At 47.6% G+C, this 17,704-nt stretch overlaps 1 protein-coding gene across 1 annotated transcript; it reads right to left on the bottom strand.

The window, feature by feature from the left end:
- Positions 1–2,932: 2,932 nt before the first annotated feature.
- On the bottom strand, positions 2,933–15,979 carry HMOX1 (heme oxygenase 1). Its single transcript, XM_030206796.1, has 5 exons — positions 15,875–15,979; positions 11,465–11,585; positions 5,939–6,430; positions 4,508–4,610; positions 2,933–3,745 (listed from the first exon to the last, which is right to left on the bottom strand). Exons 1-5 carry the CDS (start codon positions 15,904–15,906, stop codon positions 3,612–3,614), a joined length of 882 nt encoding a protein of 293 aa, XP_030062656.1. The 5' UTR covers positions 15,907–15,979; the 3' UTR covers positions 2,933–3,611.
- Positions 15,980–17,704: the final 1,725 nt, after the last annotated feature.

A 17,704-nucleotide genomic window follows, 5' to 3' on the forward strand; every position in this document is an offset into this window, starting at 1 on the left:
TTCCCTAACTGCTATATTTCAGTTTATCAAACTTTCTGTTACAGAAGGTGGAACTGCTCCTCCTGTAGAAATACATTGTATCTGAATTAAAGGAAGCTTGTGACAAGTACTTAGGATCTCTAAGGGAGTGATAGGGAGAGTAGATGGCATGGATGGGTAGACTAGTTAGGCCATATGGTCTTTATCTGCCTTTATTTTCTACTAGCCGTTGAGCCCGTAAAAACGGGCTAGTAAAGGAAGGGGGGAGTTGAAAGCCCCCCCCCCCCCGGAGTCGCCACCGCCACCCCTCCACCCGGGCCGGGTACCTGGCTTCACTATTCAAACCGCCGAAACACAGCTCACCTGAGCTGCCGTCGGCCTTCCTTCTTCTCTGCGTGTGTTCCGCCCTCGTGTGACGTAACGTCGGTGAGGGCGGGACACAGGCAGGTAAGGAAGGCCAACGGCAGCTCAGGTGAGCTGTGTGCTGCGTTCCAGCGGTTTGAATAGTGAAGCCAGGTACCCGGCCCAGGTGGAGGGTGGGTGGCAGCGGCGACTCCGGCTGGGTGGGGGGAGCGGTAGTGGCAGCCCTTGGGGGGGGGGGCGGTGGCAACGGCGGTTACCTCACTCGCAGGTGCGCAGGTTCCCTCTCTGTCACGCCCCTGTCATCACGTATTGATGCGGGGGCGGGACAGAGAGGGTCTCTACTGCGCATTTGCGAGTGAGTACGCCTCTTGCCATTTATATGTTTGCTTCTTCATATGTTGGGGGAGTTTATTTTTCTGGAAACCCCCAGTGCAATGTGGCCCATTTCCAACCTTGATATGCCATTTTTGCCCCCTCCATCCCCACTGCCAAATTTTGTCCCATTCATTAAATTTCCAGAAAATTATTTTGCTCTTAAATAGACATTCAGAGATCCTCAATCCCTTATGTATACTTTCTTTCTGATAATCTGTTGGGTTGGAAAGAAGACAAATTGAGACACTGGATGCATTGCTCTGTGTTCCTCTCTTCCAGTAAAGAGAATGGGCGCTCTACAGCATGTTAACCTCAGGTTAAGCTGGTCATCGCTTTACTTGGGCTCTTTAGAGTGCACAGTGCTTTGGAAACATCGTTTGAAGGGTTTCATGGATTCCACCTCAAACCCCTTCCCCAAAGACAATTCCACTGGAGAGACTGATTGTTAAAAAAGTCAGTTTATTAAGTAAAAAAGGTTAAACATTTAAGAATATAAATTACACATTATAAAAAAAAATGACAAGCACCACATAGCTAACATGTTAGTTCATGTTTCCATACAATTCAGTATTAAAACATGGTAATCATTTTAGAAAGCACAAATAGGAAAATCAACTGAAAGGCACCTTGACTTTACAACTAGCGGGACGCCAGAATAGCAGTGCATATAACACCCATTGAACACACAGCTGAAGTACCGTGTTAGAAAAATAAATTGTATTGTCTGCTAGCAAGCCAGATCCTGCAATGCTCTATTCTACTGCTTCAGAAACATGCAGCCACCTCAGGGGTGGATCTCAAGGCAAATAGGATCAATGGGTTTGGAGAAGGCAGACTTTACATGTCTTATTATTGGAAACAAATCTAGAAAAGGTTTTGCTTTATATTTATTAAAATATATTAAAAGAGATTTCATATTCTAAAAAGATATATGAATAGGACTGTTAGATATTTGAAAAAGTATGACATTTCATGCCATATTTTTACAGAAACCTTGTCCCACTCCCCCCCCCCTTCTTTTTCTGCTTCCAGGCTGATACTGGCCAGGCAAGCTTGCAGGAACAAGGTAGCTCACCGCTTTCTCCAGTTTATTCTGGTATCCAACCTATGTTATGTTTCTAATTAACAGATAATACTACTGCCCTAAAGCAGATCACATCACATGATTTTTTGTAGCTGGATGACAGGAAGCACTGAACTTAATAGTGCTACGGTCCAGTGCACTGCACTTACTACAGAATACAGTTTCTGAGAATGGGGCAAGGGGATGAGTTGTGCTAGAGGTGAGAAGTTCCTAATCACTACAGACAGAATGTCAGGCGTGGATGGTCACTTAACATTTTGGGCTCAGGGCAGCATGCACCCTGGTCTCCTTTTGAAGATACTTGTCCTCTAACCCTCATTCACTTCCAGAGACTGCACTGGCACTGCCCACTTTCCCTTTCTGAATTTCTTTCCTATAACTGCTGAAGTGTCCCATTTCATGCCACACAGATTCATCAGACAGGACATATATCTCTGTGCCCTGAGAAATGGAGTGTTAGAAGATCTTGGGACAACGTTGGACAAACATGATACTCTCCCTCAAAATAAAGGCTACTTTTAACAGCTACCCAACCAGACCCACACCGTGCCCAGTGGAGGTTTAGTACTTAATCCCAGATGTTTTCCTCGCAGCACCACTAAAGAAAAAGCAAGAATATTCTCATGCTAGAGAGATGGGCCCAGTCATCCTGTTCATTCTCTCTTGTGGTCACTTCTCTGTCCTACATCTCTAGTGTCTGTCCTGCTTTTGAAATGAAGGCTGCTCTGTGCTTATCCTACCATCTCAATTAGTTTAAAGCAGGGCTGGATTAACATTATAATGGGCAATTTATGTGCATAATTTCTGACATCACAATGTAGCAACATTGGGTCTTTATGATGCAACAATCTGGCCTGCATTAGGTGGCTGTGATGAATGCCTGTAGGGGGAGCAGGAGAAAACAACCAGTGGCCTTGTGACCTGGATTGGCCACTGTTGGAAACAGGAAACTGGGCTAGATGGACCATTGGTCTGACCTAGTATGGCTGTTCTTATGTTCAACAAACAAAAAAGTGGGCACAAAACCAGGAGTCCCAGAGACTGGATCACAGTATAGCTAAAACCAAATTTTATTAATTAGTATATTTGACTCGTATATTTGACGCTTTGTGGATTCTCTATTGTTCTTATGTTCAACCAGTACAACTGCCCTGTCTTGCCCATCCTCACACCTGGGGCCACAGTCAATCACTGGGGTATGCCAGTGCCTGACCTACCTAATACTGGTGGTGGTGGCATTTTAAGGAAACATTAAAACCAGGACAGGTTTAAGGCACATCACACAGAGCCCTCAACTTGCACTCAGTTTGCCTATGCCATAATCCAGCCCTAGTGTAAAGTGCTCTGTTTTCTGTGGTTGCTTCTCTGGAGCTATAGAAGCAAAATCCCCAGAAGTAACTTTCCAAAACATTTTCAATTGAATTAGAATGCCATTCACTAAGGCCCTTCTCCCTTTCTGTGTCTATGGGGAAAAGCCCATGAGAAATCAGATAATGCATAGAAAAAGGCCCCGAGGCAGGAATCCTGTCAGAGGGCAAGATCCCAAAGTTCAGTATAAAGATTTTTGTTGTGGCACTGCGTTCTCTGTATTTAGAAATTGTTCCAATTCAGACAGACATTCTTAATCGGTTGTAACAGAAGCTTTGGCTTTCCAATAAGTAATGTGCTCACTCCAGGCCAAGAGTTCAAGTGCTGCTACTGCCTCTCAGCCAAGTTCACAAGGGATAAAGAATTTGGAGTCTGTCGGGTCAGTATGGTTGGGGGTGAGGAGAGAAGGCCTGGGTTTCCCTCCTACCCTTCAAAAGGTCCTTCACAAGGCATATAAACCCACAGCTACCGACAACACTGCCACGCTGAAAATGAGGGCCCAGCGCAGGAATGAAACACCCATAGCCAGCTGCTTTTGACTCTCCTTTGGCCCATTCTCTCTTGTGGATGTTGGACCTAAACAAAAATAAAAACAAACAGAACAAGAGCCAGAGGTGAGACAAGGGTCCATGAGTTCAAGCTTCTGTTTAGCGAGTGATGACAAATACAGAGAAAAGAACCAGAGCTGGCCGTGTGCAGAAACTCACTGTGAAACCTCTGTGAATAAATATTTACATAAGTCATTAGGGCCCACATGTGAAAGACACAGCCGCTCATGCGTAGCGCAGGCCCTGGGAGATCGTTACCTGCAGGTAGAACTCTTCTCTTTTGCCCATCCGCACCTGGAGGGCTCAAAACAACTGTCACTTAGTCAATGGGCTGCTACAAGAGTAGCTGAAGGTAGCATGTTTAAACCTCCAGTGTTTCACAGCCTCAGAATCCATATGGGCTCTATGGACCCAATGAACTGATCCTGAGCTCCAGGTCATATCCTCCATTTATCAAAGCCAGCAAGGCCTCAGTGTGCCAGACAAGTGCTATACTCAAGTTCTGTGAGGTATGAAATCTGGCAGTAGCTACCATTGAGGTCCAGCCCAGTCAACAAGGGATGCAGAATGCACCTCAGAGAAGGCACCCCTCCGCCCTCAGGCCAGTGAGGAGCATCCCTGGGACGCTTGAGCATGCTCTCTGGGTAAAAGAATCAATGTAGATCTGACAGAAAAATACTGAGAAGGGGTGTAGCAGAGAAAAAGCACACTCTGGTTATTTCAGTGTATCACCAACTGAGTGTTGCATGGCATTAGCCTATCTTCATGTGCTACAGACTGAAATCCTTACCATTGGCTTTACTAAAGTCTTGCTTCCGAAGCTCTGACTTCTCCAGGTTTAGTTGACCATTCTGCTCAGGTCTAGATGCCATTTCCTGCAGCGCTTCAAAAACCTGGAGCCACAAAAAGAACCCACCATTCACATCAAACCTGTGTCTAGCAGTCCAGGCCTCACACCCTGCTTCTCCAATCCATACACCCTGTGACCTTGGGCAAGTGACACACACTTTATCTCTCATTTCCTTTGGCATTTATAATTAAATCTTTTTGGAGCAAGAGCTTATATCTGTTTGTAGTCTGTGGTAGAGCACCCTAGATTAGGGTGCAGTATAACTGCTGGAATATTATAACCTTATATTTGCCTAGAGATCATAGGTGTAGGCAGACTGGAAAGACCAACCTAGCTCGGAGGCGGCAGGAAGGCCAAGCAAAAACCAACAACCAATATGGCGGGAAGATGGATTTTACTGACAAGAAGCAAACCCAATGCAGCCATGTTTCGGTGAGCACCTGCATCAGGAGTACAACATCCAATGGGAATGGATATTATTTTTTCTGTGCCAGCTTTCAGAGTTGCTGAGGTATTGATTTGTTGCTATTTAGCACTCCAGATTTGATGTTATACAATTCACTGAAATCTGGTGTAAGATCTTTCCATCCTCATCGAATGTTGTACCCCTGATACAGGTGCTTGCTGAAACGAGGCCATGTCGGGTTTGCTTCTTATCAATAAAATCCTTTTTCTTGCAATACTGTTGTTGGTTTTTAAAGTTGGCCTTCCTACTGCCTCCAGGCCAGGTTGGACTTTCTGGTCTGCCCATGCTTACTGTGCTTTTTGCTAGAGATCTTAGGTGTTGAATCGGTTTCATGGGCTGAAGTGAATGTGCTGACTTTGCAGTATAGCAAATAAAGATAATGATGATGTTTTTGATTTTGTGGTTGGAACATGGAATAAGTGAAAAAAAAAAATCTTGATCTTACAGATTCTAGTCTTGGTTCTGCCATGATGGTGTATGTGACCTTGTACAGGAGGATAAGATGCTGACAACTGCACCTCTGAACACACCAGAGTATGTGGTGAAAACATGAGACTCAATGACACACTACCCCAACATGCATATACCTTCTGCCTTTTTCCCCTTCAACACACAACCTCTACCCTTTGCTCTCTTCCTACCCACCTCATTTTCTCCCCACCCTCAATAATGCAAACCCCTCATTCCCTCCATTTTCCTTGTATTGTATGATATTTTGGAGCTTAAATTCTCCAAACAGCAAGATCCCACTTCCAAACTAGGGACAACGCTTGTCCCTTCTCCTTGGAGATGGAAGGAACTCCTACTCAAGCCCCTGATTGCTAAATTTGTGGGTTTAGTACTTCTCTCCTCCTGAGACACATCCCCCCCCCCCAATTAGGTCCTGTCATGATGTGTATCTGTACCTTGATGTTCAGAAGGAAGGCTGTCTTGGCCTCTTCCAAGATCCTTGCTTTGGTGCTGTCATCCATGTCAATGGAATTCATGCGTGAGCGGTACAGTTGTTTGAACTTGGTGGCACTGGAGACAGCGTCAAAGGAGAAGAATGCAAGACCCTCTCCAGAAGCAGGCAAGTGCAGGGCCTTCTGGGCAATCTTCTTCAGCACCTGCCCACCACTCAGATCCCCCAGGTAGCGAGTGTAGGCATGAGCCACCAGCAGCTCAGGTTCTTGCTGGCCTACATGTTGGAGCCTCTCCACATACCTCCTGGTGGCTTCAGGACAGGGAATCTCCTGCTTCCAACTGGGTCCATAGAAGTACTGAAGATCCTCCTCCAGAGCAGCCCGCCGGTGCAGCTCCAGTGGGAAATAAACCGGGGCATAAGCAGGATGTTCCTTGTTCCTCTCAATCTCCTCCTCCAGGGCTTCATAGATGTAATACAGAGAGGACATCACCAACTGCAAGAGAGACAATGGTCAGCAGGAAGAAGCCCCCATGTGAAACCAACTTCAGCTGTTTCTGTGTATCTACTCAAATAGGAAGTTAGAGTGAAGACCTGAGAATCAGTGAAGCAATGGTTCAAATCTTGCTCTTGCTACAGATACAGTTCAACAATATTAAAAAAAACAAAACAATGAAAGTAATAGAAATAACAAATCACAAAAATCTTTCTGAAAAAGCACAAAACTTATAATTTTTTTAAATAGTTGAGTCCTCAGTGTATAAATGTCAAACTGGGATACAGAGACTATGCTCTTCCCAGATATACAGCCAGGTAAACCAAGATGTACAAACCAGCTGAAACTTCACACCATTATCGGGTGAATAATTGTTTACCAAACAAATTATGCCATCCAGTGAAATCCACAATAATATATTATTTCTCTGTAATCAATTAAAATAATAAAGTCAAAATTGCTCAGTCTATATGTACTCAGACTTAATATGCTGCAGGTCTTTAAACATTTCCAAATGGGTGTATATCCATAAGTGACTGATACAGTTTGGGCATTCATTCAGGTACCCACTTCTTATGTTATAGAAGGCTTATCACCCACCAACTCCCTCAATTTGAGATTCAAGGCGAGATACAATAAGTAAAAGAATTACTGATACAGGCATCAGGAATTACAGAAAAATTAAAACATCATATCTAATTAAAACTTAACAAACATCATATCTTACTAAACTCAGTAAACCAATACGATTTCAAAACTTTACAAATGAAAAATAACATCTCATAATTGGACTGCTAAAAGCAAAAAGGAATGAGAAAAGAAAGCCTTAAATCTCACATGCTTAATCATAGGGAACACCAACAGGAGCGAAAATGCTGGGCAGTAAGTGCAAATTCTCTCTCAGCAATTCTATGTGTAATAGCCATTATAGAATACTAGCGTAAGACCACATTTCACTGTCTAACTGTAGTTACCAGCACTTACACCAATGGTCTCCAACCTTTTTCATGTAGAGGGCCGCAAAGTGATCACGAGAAAGCTTACACATTTAACTTTTAAAATAAAAATAAAAGCATTATTCTTACCTTTGTTGTCTGGTGATTTTATCTTTCTAATCATTTTGTTCCTCATTCACTTCCTGCTCTATATTCATCTTTCACTTTCAACTTTCTTAAATTTTTCCTCCTCTTTCTCAAATCCATCTAGGTTCCATCTCGTCCCTTCCCCTTCATCCATAGGCATGATCACCTCCCTTATCGTACCGTATCATATAGTTTATTAATTTGATATACCACCTCTTCTCTTCCCCTCCCCTCCATATGCACCATCTCTTCCCATCTCTCTTTATTTTCCTTCTCCTCCCCTCCTCTGCATGGACCATCTCCATGGTCATCATTTCTTCCCTTCTTTCTCTCCTCCCCTCCATGAGCACATCTCTCTTCTTTGCTTTTTCCATCCCCTATCTCCAGTATGTGTCTCTCTGAGGCCCCCCCCCCCCCCCCCCACAGTACACACCTCTCTCTTTTCCCCTCTCCCTCCAGACACCTCTGCTTACCTTTCCCGGCACTTGTGCCCCCCTCCCCCCCCCCCCCCCCCCCCGGCAGTCTACGTCCTCTCACTCTCAGCTCTCAGAGGGCAAGGTCAGCCCTCTGAACTTGCCTTAAGTGCTGCTGTGATGAAGGCATGCTGTTTCTCTCATCCGCCTGACGCCTCTCTCCATATCATCTCCACCAGGAAACAGGAAGTTCTGTCAGAGGAGGTGGGACACTACAGAGAGAGGCTTTGAGTGGGTTAGAGAAACAGCATCCCTTCAACACGGCAGCACTAAAGGCAAATTCAGAGGGCTGAGACGGGCAGATAGACAGAGCTGAGAGTGAGAGGACGTGGACTGCAGCGGGGTGTAGACCATTTCTCCCAACTGTTTAAGAGCTGCAACGGAGGACTTCTGGGGCCATGTGTTGGAGACCACTGACTTACACCATTTCAGAGGCTGGTGTAAATGCTTGCATGTAACTGACAGTATTCTATAACGTTTGCACTTAATTTTATTTATTTATTGGGATTGATTAACTGCCTTTATAAAGATTCACCCAAGGTGGTGTACAGCAGGTACAGTTTCACATAAAACTTACAATTTTGTTAACAGCACAACAATAGTGAAATAACCAAGAGGTGTGCAAAGGGCTAACTTATTCTTTAAGTACTCTGGCCCATTTTGTCTGAGGACCTTGAAAATCAAACATAGAGTTTTATGTGCTGGGTACACCCCTAACCTGCCCATACTCCCGCACACATCTACACCCCTCCAGCAGTTGCACGCAAAACGAATTACACGCTAAGTTTATAGAATCCTGACTAAGGGCAAATTACACACCTAACTGCAAATTAGTGCCAAATATTGATTCTTAACAATAATCAGCATCTAATTTAACAATAGTTGTGCGTGCAACTAGCAGTATTGTATAACCTGTGCATGCAATTTTGCACGTTAAGTGTGAAACTGGGCGTGCAAGATTATAGAACAAGGAGGTTAGAGTGTAAGTTCTGGAGTGAGCACTGTGTAGAGTGATGTTAACTACATGAGTGTATTGGACATCAATATTTTGCAGTGCAGGTTGCTGCTGTTCCTCCATGTACATATATTAAATTCCTCTCGCATAAATAAATTATTTAACACCTGAAGATTTGTAATCTGCCTTCAACTCATGATGGTTAAGCGGACTGGTGCAGCCCGCCTCTGACATAACTTTCTGTTTCCTCAGGGACAGGCCGCAGTAGAGAGAAGAGGCCGGTGGCAGCGGCAAGGCAGCCTATGGGAAGCACTGCCGCTGCCGTCTTTTGGAAATCAAAAGTAAGCTTGGGGAAGGGGGGAGATGCCAGATCATAACTGGGGGTGGGGGGTGCACCCAGGTCCGCCAAGAGGGGGGCAGGGGGGACAAAATTCCCTGGGCCCGGGCCTCCAAGGGGGGTCCGGTGCCGCAGTCCCCTCCACCCGTCCCCCTCCGTCCACCACCGGGCCAGGCCCCCCGAATTAAAATCATAGCGCCTCACCTTGGCCTCGGTGGGACACAGGGAGGGAAGACCCGAAGGGAGGCGATCTGCAGACTGCCGCTGCTGCGCTTCTTTCACACGGAGCAAGGTGAGGCGCTATGATTTTAATTCAGGGGGGCCCGGCCCAGTGGTGGACGGGGGGGGGGGCGGCGACGACCTGGGGGGGGGGGCGGTGGGGGCAGGCCTGGCCCAGTCTCTCGGCGGCCCTGGGTGCACCATCTCAGCCCTCGCCTCAGGTGGCAGATTGTCTTGGACCGCCCCTGCATTACATATAAAGCTAGTGATTTCACAAATCAGACAGCTCCCTGTGGAATGCTCTACCAGCCACATCTCTGAGTGCCACTCGCCTTGCATGAAGGTACGCTCTCACCCTGTGGGGTGTGGGAAAGCAGACATCGTTGGGAGGGGGGACAGAGGGGTAGCTCCCTCTGTGCCAGCCTCAAGTCTGAACATCCCCTTGTCCTTCCTTGAGCAAACTGGGTTGGTGGGTGGGGGGAGGGAGAGCAGAGGCTTCACAGAAGACAACATTTCTGCAAACTAAGCAGTGTAAGGCTTGTGTCTGCTTTGGGACTGCTGCAGCTGAACTGACCACACAAGTACCCCGAGGGTCTCATTTCCACTCACTGACACTAAGCAGTTAGAAATGAGGGGGTGTTTTGTAACTAGATATGATGTTAGGTACTAAATGTTACCGGGTGTGCCTCAGCAGGATTAATTATACTGAGGAATCATACAGGCTGTGTGGCACCTTATAGAATGGATAAGAACACGAGAACCAGCGGCCTGTAACTCTGTACTTTACAAACAAAACTGTTACGGACTTCATCTGTAAACTGAGCAGTAGAACCTGTGTGCTGTCAGTCTGCACTGTTACATTAACAGTCTTGCTGTTTTGTGTCAGGAAAGGGCATATGATACCCCCCAGCAGTGCACTCAAGCACACAGGGGGACCCCTTCTCCATCAGGCTACAAGATCCCCCAGGCCTGTACTGTATATAATATGTAAACCACTTTGATTGCAACCACAGAAAGGTGGTTTATCAAATCTCATCCCTTTTCCCTTACTATTGTTCAGAAGCACTTTGCAGGTGACATGGTGAAACTCTCCCTACTAGAATATAATGTACTAGCCGTTGAGCCCGTAAAAACGGGCTAGTATAGGACGGGGGGGGATTGAAAGGCCCCTTCTCCTCGCCGCTGCAAGGCCCCCCCCCCCGGCCACCGAGCTCGCCACTGCCCCTCCGAGGTCACCGCTACGGCCCCCCCCCCCCCGGAGACGCCGCCACCCCTCCACCCGGGCCGGGCCCTCGCTTCGCTATTGAAACAGCGCAGGAATGCAGCACACAGCTCAGATTAGCTGCCGTCCTTCTCTGCCTGTGTCCCACCCTCGTGGGCGAGGGCGGGACACAGGCAGGGAAGGAAGGCCGACGGCAGCTCAGCTGAGCTGTGTGCTGCGTTGACGCTGTTTCTATAGCAGAGCGAGGGCCCGGCCCGGGTGGAGGGTGGGTGGCGGCGACTCCGGGTGGGGGGGAGTGGTGGCGGCGACCTTGGGGGGGGGAAGCGGTAGCGACGGCGGTTTCGTCCCTCCCCTTGCGCAGTAGAGACCCTCTCTGTCCCGCCCCGTCATCACGTATTGACACGGGGGCAGGACAGAGAGGGTCTTTATTGCGCATTTGCGAGTGAGTTCGGTCACTCGCCGTTTATATGTTTGATTCTGGCTTTTGCACCTCTACGCAGGCTCGCTGCAGTTCCTAAAAATGTTGAAATTATGTCCTAGGGCTAGTTCAATAGTTTGACTCGGTGCTGGGTGCTATGGTGCAGGGATCATAGTTCTGGCTCATAAAAATGGGTGTGAGCTGGAAACAGCAAGCTTTAGTAGTATATCATGTCAGCTTGCAGCAGGAGGTGCCACCTTTCACCAGTAGGGGACACTCAGGCAGTTCCCAGTTTTGAGTTCTCTCGGCCTGCTCCTCCCCAGCTTACCTTGAAATCCCTCAGAGACACCTGTCCCTTCTGGAAGTTTCGCATGAACTCTGTGTTCTCTGCTTGGACATGTACATCCTTGGTGGCCTCCTTTAAAGCTTCAGACAAGTCTCCAAGTGTGCTGCATAAAATAAATGTAAAAAAAAAAAAGAAAAATGAACTATTAACCCATGTACCTGGAAGCAAGGAACCTCTCCTTATGAACACCCCCACTATGTAGCTCCTGGGGTGGGGGAAGATGAAGCCCCATTTGCTATGAGTGCTTTAGGATGCAAGGCACAGCACTAAAAGCAGCTGAGGGATGCGGGATTTCTGATATGTATGCAGGAGAAAGCCGGATCACCTTGGAAGGCTCAGGGGGCTGCACCTGCTTTAACTCTTCCTGGTTCATGGCCAGAGCTAATCCTGTATACCTTCCCAGACTCAAAACGTAACCAGACCTTATGGTTAGGATACTGAAAGGAAACTTAGACAACCCAGAAATGTAAGACTTTTGAAGTGTAAAATGATCAGACACTTTGGGGCCAATATTCTGGTTAAGTTCTGAATATCTGGACTTGACTGGTCACGCCCCCGGAATGCACCCAGCTTCGCCGGCTTTATTTTTGGTACTAAACAGGCATTTTCAGTGGTGATAGCTAGTTCAATCCCGCTGAAAATAACCGGTTATCCGCCGAAAAACGAGTTAACCAGTCGGCGACCATTCCCGGCCAGTTAACTCATGCTGAATATCGACCAGTTTTTTAACTATCTTTCAAAGGCCAGAACCTTCCTCCTGAGATCAGGACAATATTAGCAGAATATAAAAGTGGACCATGAAAACATCCCAATCGCAGTCTCAGGGGGAAAGTGAGGGGAGGGGGCAGAAACAGAGAGATGGATGGGTGATCAGAACTGACAAAGTAGTTATAATTTTATGGTTTATGTGATAGGAAACCCAGACCTTTGTTAAGTCCTTTCTTGTTTATGTAAAGTATTTCATCATCTTAACTTCAAAAATGTTATGTTCCTGGATTTTTTTTTTAATTTCCTCTTATTATTCTGACCCTACAGGCTCTGATGCAGTGCTCTGGTTGTGAAAAATGCTCACCCACAGAGGTATCACTTTGGTCTGTCTCAGGGGCAATTTCAAATTGGTTAGTTTAGCACATGCTATGATGGTAATGAACCTCGCAGCTAAGCCAGGGTATATGGTTTGCTTTGTTGTGTCTGTATGAGTTGATTCCTGTCTTTAACATCTGGCCTGTCTTCCCAACATAGCACCCTTCTTCACATTTTCTGTGTTGAGTAATATATACTACATTTGAGATCCCAAAAGCTAATCGAGAAATATGTAGTTTGTGCAATAAAATAAGTAGCACAGGGCATTAGATACTCCAGGCAAACTTTCAGCCTTGAACCCATCTCAGTTATATTTCAGACTCCTACCTCCCCCCACCAAGATCTGAATAATTAAAGTCAATAATCGTGATTCCTCTAATATCCCTCCCAGAATAAGTACGTAAAACACATCATTGGACATCATACTTTAAAACAGTAAACAGGTGAAAGCATGGATGGATGGTTCTGAGTTTGTGTGGCTATCTGGATCTGCTGCTCCCTTAACTGCAGTTTGCCACCCTAGGCCACAGTCTGGTTTGCCTAATGCTTAAGATAGTCTGGAGTAGGCACCTTATATATATATTTTTTGTTTGTTTTTATGAACCTTTATTTCTATTCATTCAAGTGGATTAAGGCAGCAACTACACTACTTTAGCCTGTGTAAGCACCAAGAAAGGTAAAAGGATGAAAATTTCAACCAACAAAAGTTTGAGCAGTTCTTTTCCTTCCACAGTTGGAGATTTAAAAATCTACACCAACTTTGCACCTTGAGTTTCTGAAACTATCTGCCCTCTCATCCCTTGCCTGGTACACCAGAGCCGACATTAAACAAAACAGCAGAGGGCAGCATAAAATGTCTTGTACTGTTCTGAGATCTTGCTAGGTCCTTGTGACCTGGATTGGCCACTGTTGGAAACAGGCAGGGCCGCCGAGAGAGGGGGGACAGGGGGGACAAAGGTCCCCGGGCCCGGGCCTCCAGGGGGGCCCAGCACCGCCGCCACCAGGCCCGCCCTCCGTCACTCCCAGAACTAACCTTAAGCCTCCTTTCACTTCGCAGCAAGCAGCAGCAGGTCAGGCCACTCCTTTCTTCCATGTCCCGCCCTCGCCTGACGTAACATCCGCAAGGGCGGGGCACGGAAGGAAGGAGGAGAGGTCTGCCCTGCCGCTGCTTGCTGCGAAGTGAAAGGAGGCTTAAGGTTAGTTCTGAGGGCCCGGCCCGATAGCGGGTGGAGGGGGGCCCGGCGATCTCGGGTGGACGGTGACCTCGGGTGGGCGGGGCCCAGCGATCTCGTGTGGGTGGCGACTTCGGGTGGGGGGGGGGGCCGGGGGCGGCTTTGTCCCGGGCCCGGCTCCGGCTCTTGGCGGCCCTGGAAACAGGATGCTGGGCTTGATGGACCTTCGGTCTGTCCCAGTATGACAATACTTATGTACGTATCTTATACAGAGAGCCTGAACTTAACGGGGAGGGGGGAAGCACCACCCTGAGGTCAGGCCTTAGTGGCCATGGCTTGCTCACCAAGGTTTCTGCCAGGCTGGGGGAAAGTGGGGTTGAGGTTTTATGCCTTTCTGGCCCTCCGCCTTCAATTTTAAATTCTGCAGCGGGAAGGCTCCTCCAACCAGAGCCTTCCCTAGGCAGTCAAGTGGGTCCGATTAGGCCTAAGCTTACAACTCATTCCTGGAGGTCCAGCCAGGTCTATTGTTGCTCTTGCTGTTTGTGGCAGAGTAACTCTTACTCACTATACATTGACTTTTGTACTCAGACTCCTTGCTGCAGATGGCAGGAAGTCCTTTAGGTTTGTGTTAAGTATTGCTATTAGATGGCTCGGATTACTTACTTATTGTCCTTCACCAATAAATTAAGCTGTTCCACTTTGTTGTCTGACTGCTAGTTAATAAACAAAAATTGATGACTTTATATATTGTTGGTAGATCAGAGGGGCTGGGTGTCTCACATTCCCCATTAGCAAAAAAATGAAGGGCCCTTTCCTTCTGAAGGCTGCTCTTGAATGACAAACCAAATGGGAACCAGAACAGCTAGTATAGAAAACGGCTGCTTAATGTGTCAAAATGTTTCAGCAGAGCACCTGGTATATCTAATAATTTATGAGTAGTAAATAGAAATAAAACAAAACATACAAAAGAAAATGATACTTTTTTATTGGACTAACAAATGTGACCTTTTCTGATCTGACGAAAGAGTTACCTTCAAAAGCTAATCAAAAATGTATTTAGTCCAAAAGGTATCATCTTATTTTCTTTTCTCTGTTTTGATTTATTTCTACTTATTGCCTTTAAAAGTGGACTAACACGGTTACCACACCACTTTACTCAAGAATTTATGAGAAACCTTACACAGCATCAAATACTGGCCCCACTTTAAAGACATTCAGCAACCGCAAGTAAGGAAAGCCAGAATCCGAAATGAAAACAACTCAGTCCTAGTGTCCCTATTGCACTTCTCACAATGCCCAAGTTCTGCAACCAGGCTGTGATGCTGGGCTGACTGCCAAGATCCTGCCCCAGACAGCTCCCCACTCTCTTCCCCAAGCTGAGCTCTGACCCCCCCCCCCCCCCCCCCCCAGGCTCCAGGGTTAGAACCCCTTCCTAGGAGAAACCCCCAAACACTGCCCCAAGCTCAGCGCAGTCCTCCCAGCTCAGACCCCTCCCAACTCTCTGCCCTAAGCTCAGTTCTGACCTCCCCAGTTCGGACCCCCTTACCAGCTCCAGACAGACCCCTACCCTGGAGAGATCCCCACTTTCTGCCCCAAGGTCAGCTCTGATACCTCCCAGGCTTGGACTCCCTACCCCAGAGAGCTCCTCCCAACATGGGGCAGAGGGTGAGGAGTTCTCTGGGGTAGGGAGTCTAAGCACTGCCCCCCCCCCCCCCAGGCTTAGACCCCTACCCAGGACAGCTCCCCATTCTCTGCTCCAAGCTCAGCTCTAACCCCTTGGCCCCTGTCTTAGACCCTCTGCCCCCTACTCTCTGCCCCAAAGTTAGCTGTGAAAGCTCCTCACCCTCTGCCCCAAGTTCAGCTCCGACCCCATCCAAGCTTGGACCCCCCCACCTATCCCAGTCTCCTCAGATCCCTGCCCAGAGACTTCTGAGCACCCCTATCCCAGAGTCCTCAGTACCCAGTCTGAGACCCCACCACAGAGACTTCTCTACTCCCTGCCCGGAAGATCCGGGACTCTCACTCCTTTCCTCTGCCGATAGAAGTTCCCATTCTATGCTAAACTAAACTAAAATGCTGAAGGGAGAGACCGGCAAGGAGATTTCCTCAGTAGCATCCTACAAACCGTGCTGCTCACCTCTCAGCCCTCAGTGTCCCTTGAGCATCCATCTCTCCAGGCAAGGCTCGGCTCAGATTAGATCGTTTGAGTTTTGCTCTCCTGTCTCCTCGCTGCTAATCCCTGCTGCAGCTCGCTCGCCCTCCCGTTTTATACCCTCAGTCCTGGGTCACATGCTTAGCCTGGCAGCCTGCCCAGACCTCCCTCCCTTCCCCCTTCCTGTTAAATCTGACTTCTTGCGACACACCAGAGGAAGGGGGGGGGGGGGGGGAGAGCGGCTCTTCGGTATGTGGCCTCTCTGGACCAGTAAAACCAAACAAGAGGCTGTCACCGGGCTTCTGTGTCCCGGGGATCAGGCCACTCGCTTTAACCCTTTCCTTGCCTCTGCAAGGCGGGAGGTTGTTTCTCTTTTGTGTCTGAGCTCGGAGGATATGTTTGAGGGATTTAGTTTACTGGCGATGTATTGGGAATAATATTATAAAACGGTTTTGGTTGTAAACTGCTTGGGGTGTGTGCAAGGCAGGTGATCTGTATGTATCACGAAGATCACTTTGGTAGGGAACTGACCATCGTCTGTGTACAGGGTTGTGGCACTGGCACTTTTCAAAGCAAACTGTTGTGGGTTGCAGTTCCAACAGGATTCTGCTGTGCTTTACAGAGATTAAACTTTACAAATACATATATATCCAAACGCTTCAGGAGGGCCCAGGAATATTATGTCACAAACTGAACAAAAAAAAAATACCTCAATACAATAAAAAAAAAAAGTTTACTGTATCCATATGGTGTTGGCTAGGTGAGAGAGAAGCTAGGGGGATATTGGGATAAAACACATTTCTAGATGTTCCACAGAGGTATGAATACCCCACCCCTCGTTTGGGCACACAGACACATAGAAAGTGATGGCAGATAAAGACAATATGGCAGTGGTTCCCAAATCTAGTCCTGGAGGCACCCCAGCCAGTCAGGTTTTCAGGATATCCACAATGAATATTCCTGAGAGAGATTTGCATGCAGTGAAGGCAGTGCATGCACATCTCTCTCATAGAAACATGATGGCAGATAAAGGCCATATGACCCATCCAGTCTGCCCATCCTCTGTAACCCCTAACTCTTCCTTTTCCTAAGCGATCCCACATGCTTATGCCATGCCTTTTTAAATTCTGGAACAGTCCTTGACTCCACAACCTCCACTGGGAGGCCATTCCACACCTCTACCACCCTTTCTGTGAAATAGTACTTCCTTAGATTACTCCTAAACCCAGTGGCGTACCAAGGGGGGGCAGTGGGGGTGGTCCGCCCCGGGTGCACGCAGCTGGGGGGGGGGTGCCTCGCGCCTGTTGGCCGAGTCCGCTCGTTCCCTCCCTGCTGCTCCCTGTGCGCGGAACAGGTTACTTCCTGTTCCGGGGCAGAGGGAGCAGCAGGGAACGAGCGGACTCGGAGCCGACAGGCGCGCGGCACCCCCCCCCCAGCAGGTAAAAATGCACCCGGGGGGTGTAATTTCACCGGGGGGGGGGCGTGCTGCACCCGGGGGGGGGGCACATTGGCAGTCCGGCCCGGGTGTCAGCCAGCCTAGGAACGCCACTGCCTAAACCTATTCCCTCTTAGCTTCGTCATATGCTCCCTCATTCCAGAGCTCACCTTCAGTTGAAAAAGGCTCTCTTCCTGTACATAAATGCCCTTGAGATATTTAATGAATATTCATTGTGGGTATCCTGAAAACCTGGGGTGCCTCCAGGACCAGGTTTGGAAACCATATGCAATATGGTCTATCCCAGTGTTTACAAAAAAAAAACACAAATAGTAAAGATGACAAGAAAGTCCCAAAACATATGGTGCAGCGATACCATT

Source organism: Microcaecilia unicolor, chromosome 1 (genome assembly GCF_901765095.1).
Source record: "Microcaecilia unicolor chromosome 1, aMicUni1.1, whole genome shotgun sequence".
In the NCBI taxonomy this organism is placed as follows: domain Eukaryota; kingdom Metazoa; phylum Chordata; class Amphibia; order Gymnophiona; family Siphonopidae; genus Microcaecilia; species Microcaecilia unicolor.

Bases quoted from the DNA above. Each gene is read 5' to 3' on its own strand.
- HMOX1 (XM_030206796.1), bottom strand. From the start codon at position 15,906: ATGGATGCTCAAGGGACACTGAGGGCTGAGAG. The intron at 4,611-5,938 runs GTACAGATACAC...TTGTGGCTCCAG, and splicing joins CCTTCCTTCTGAACATCAAG to GTTTTTGAAGCGCTGCAGGA. The intron at 3,746-4,507 runs GTAAGGATTTCA...ATTTTTGTTTAG, and splicing joins AGACTTTAGTAAAGCCAATG to GTCCAACATCCACAAGAGAG.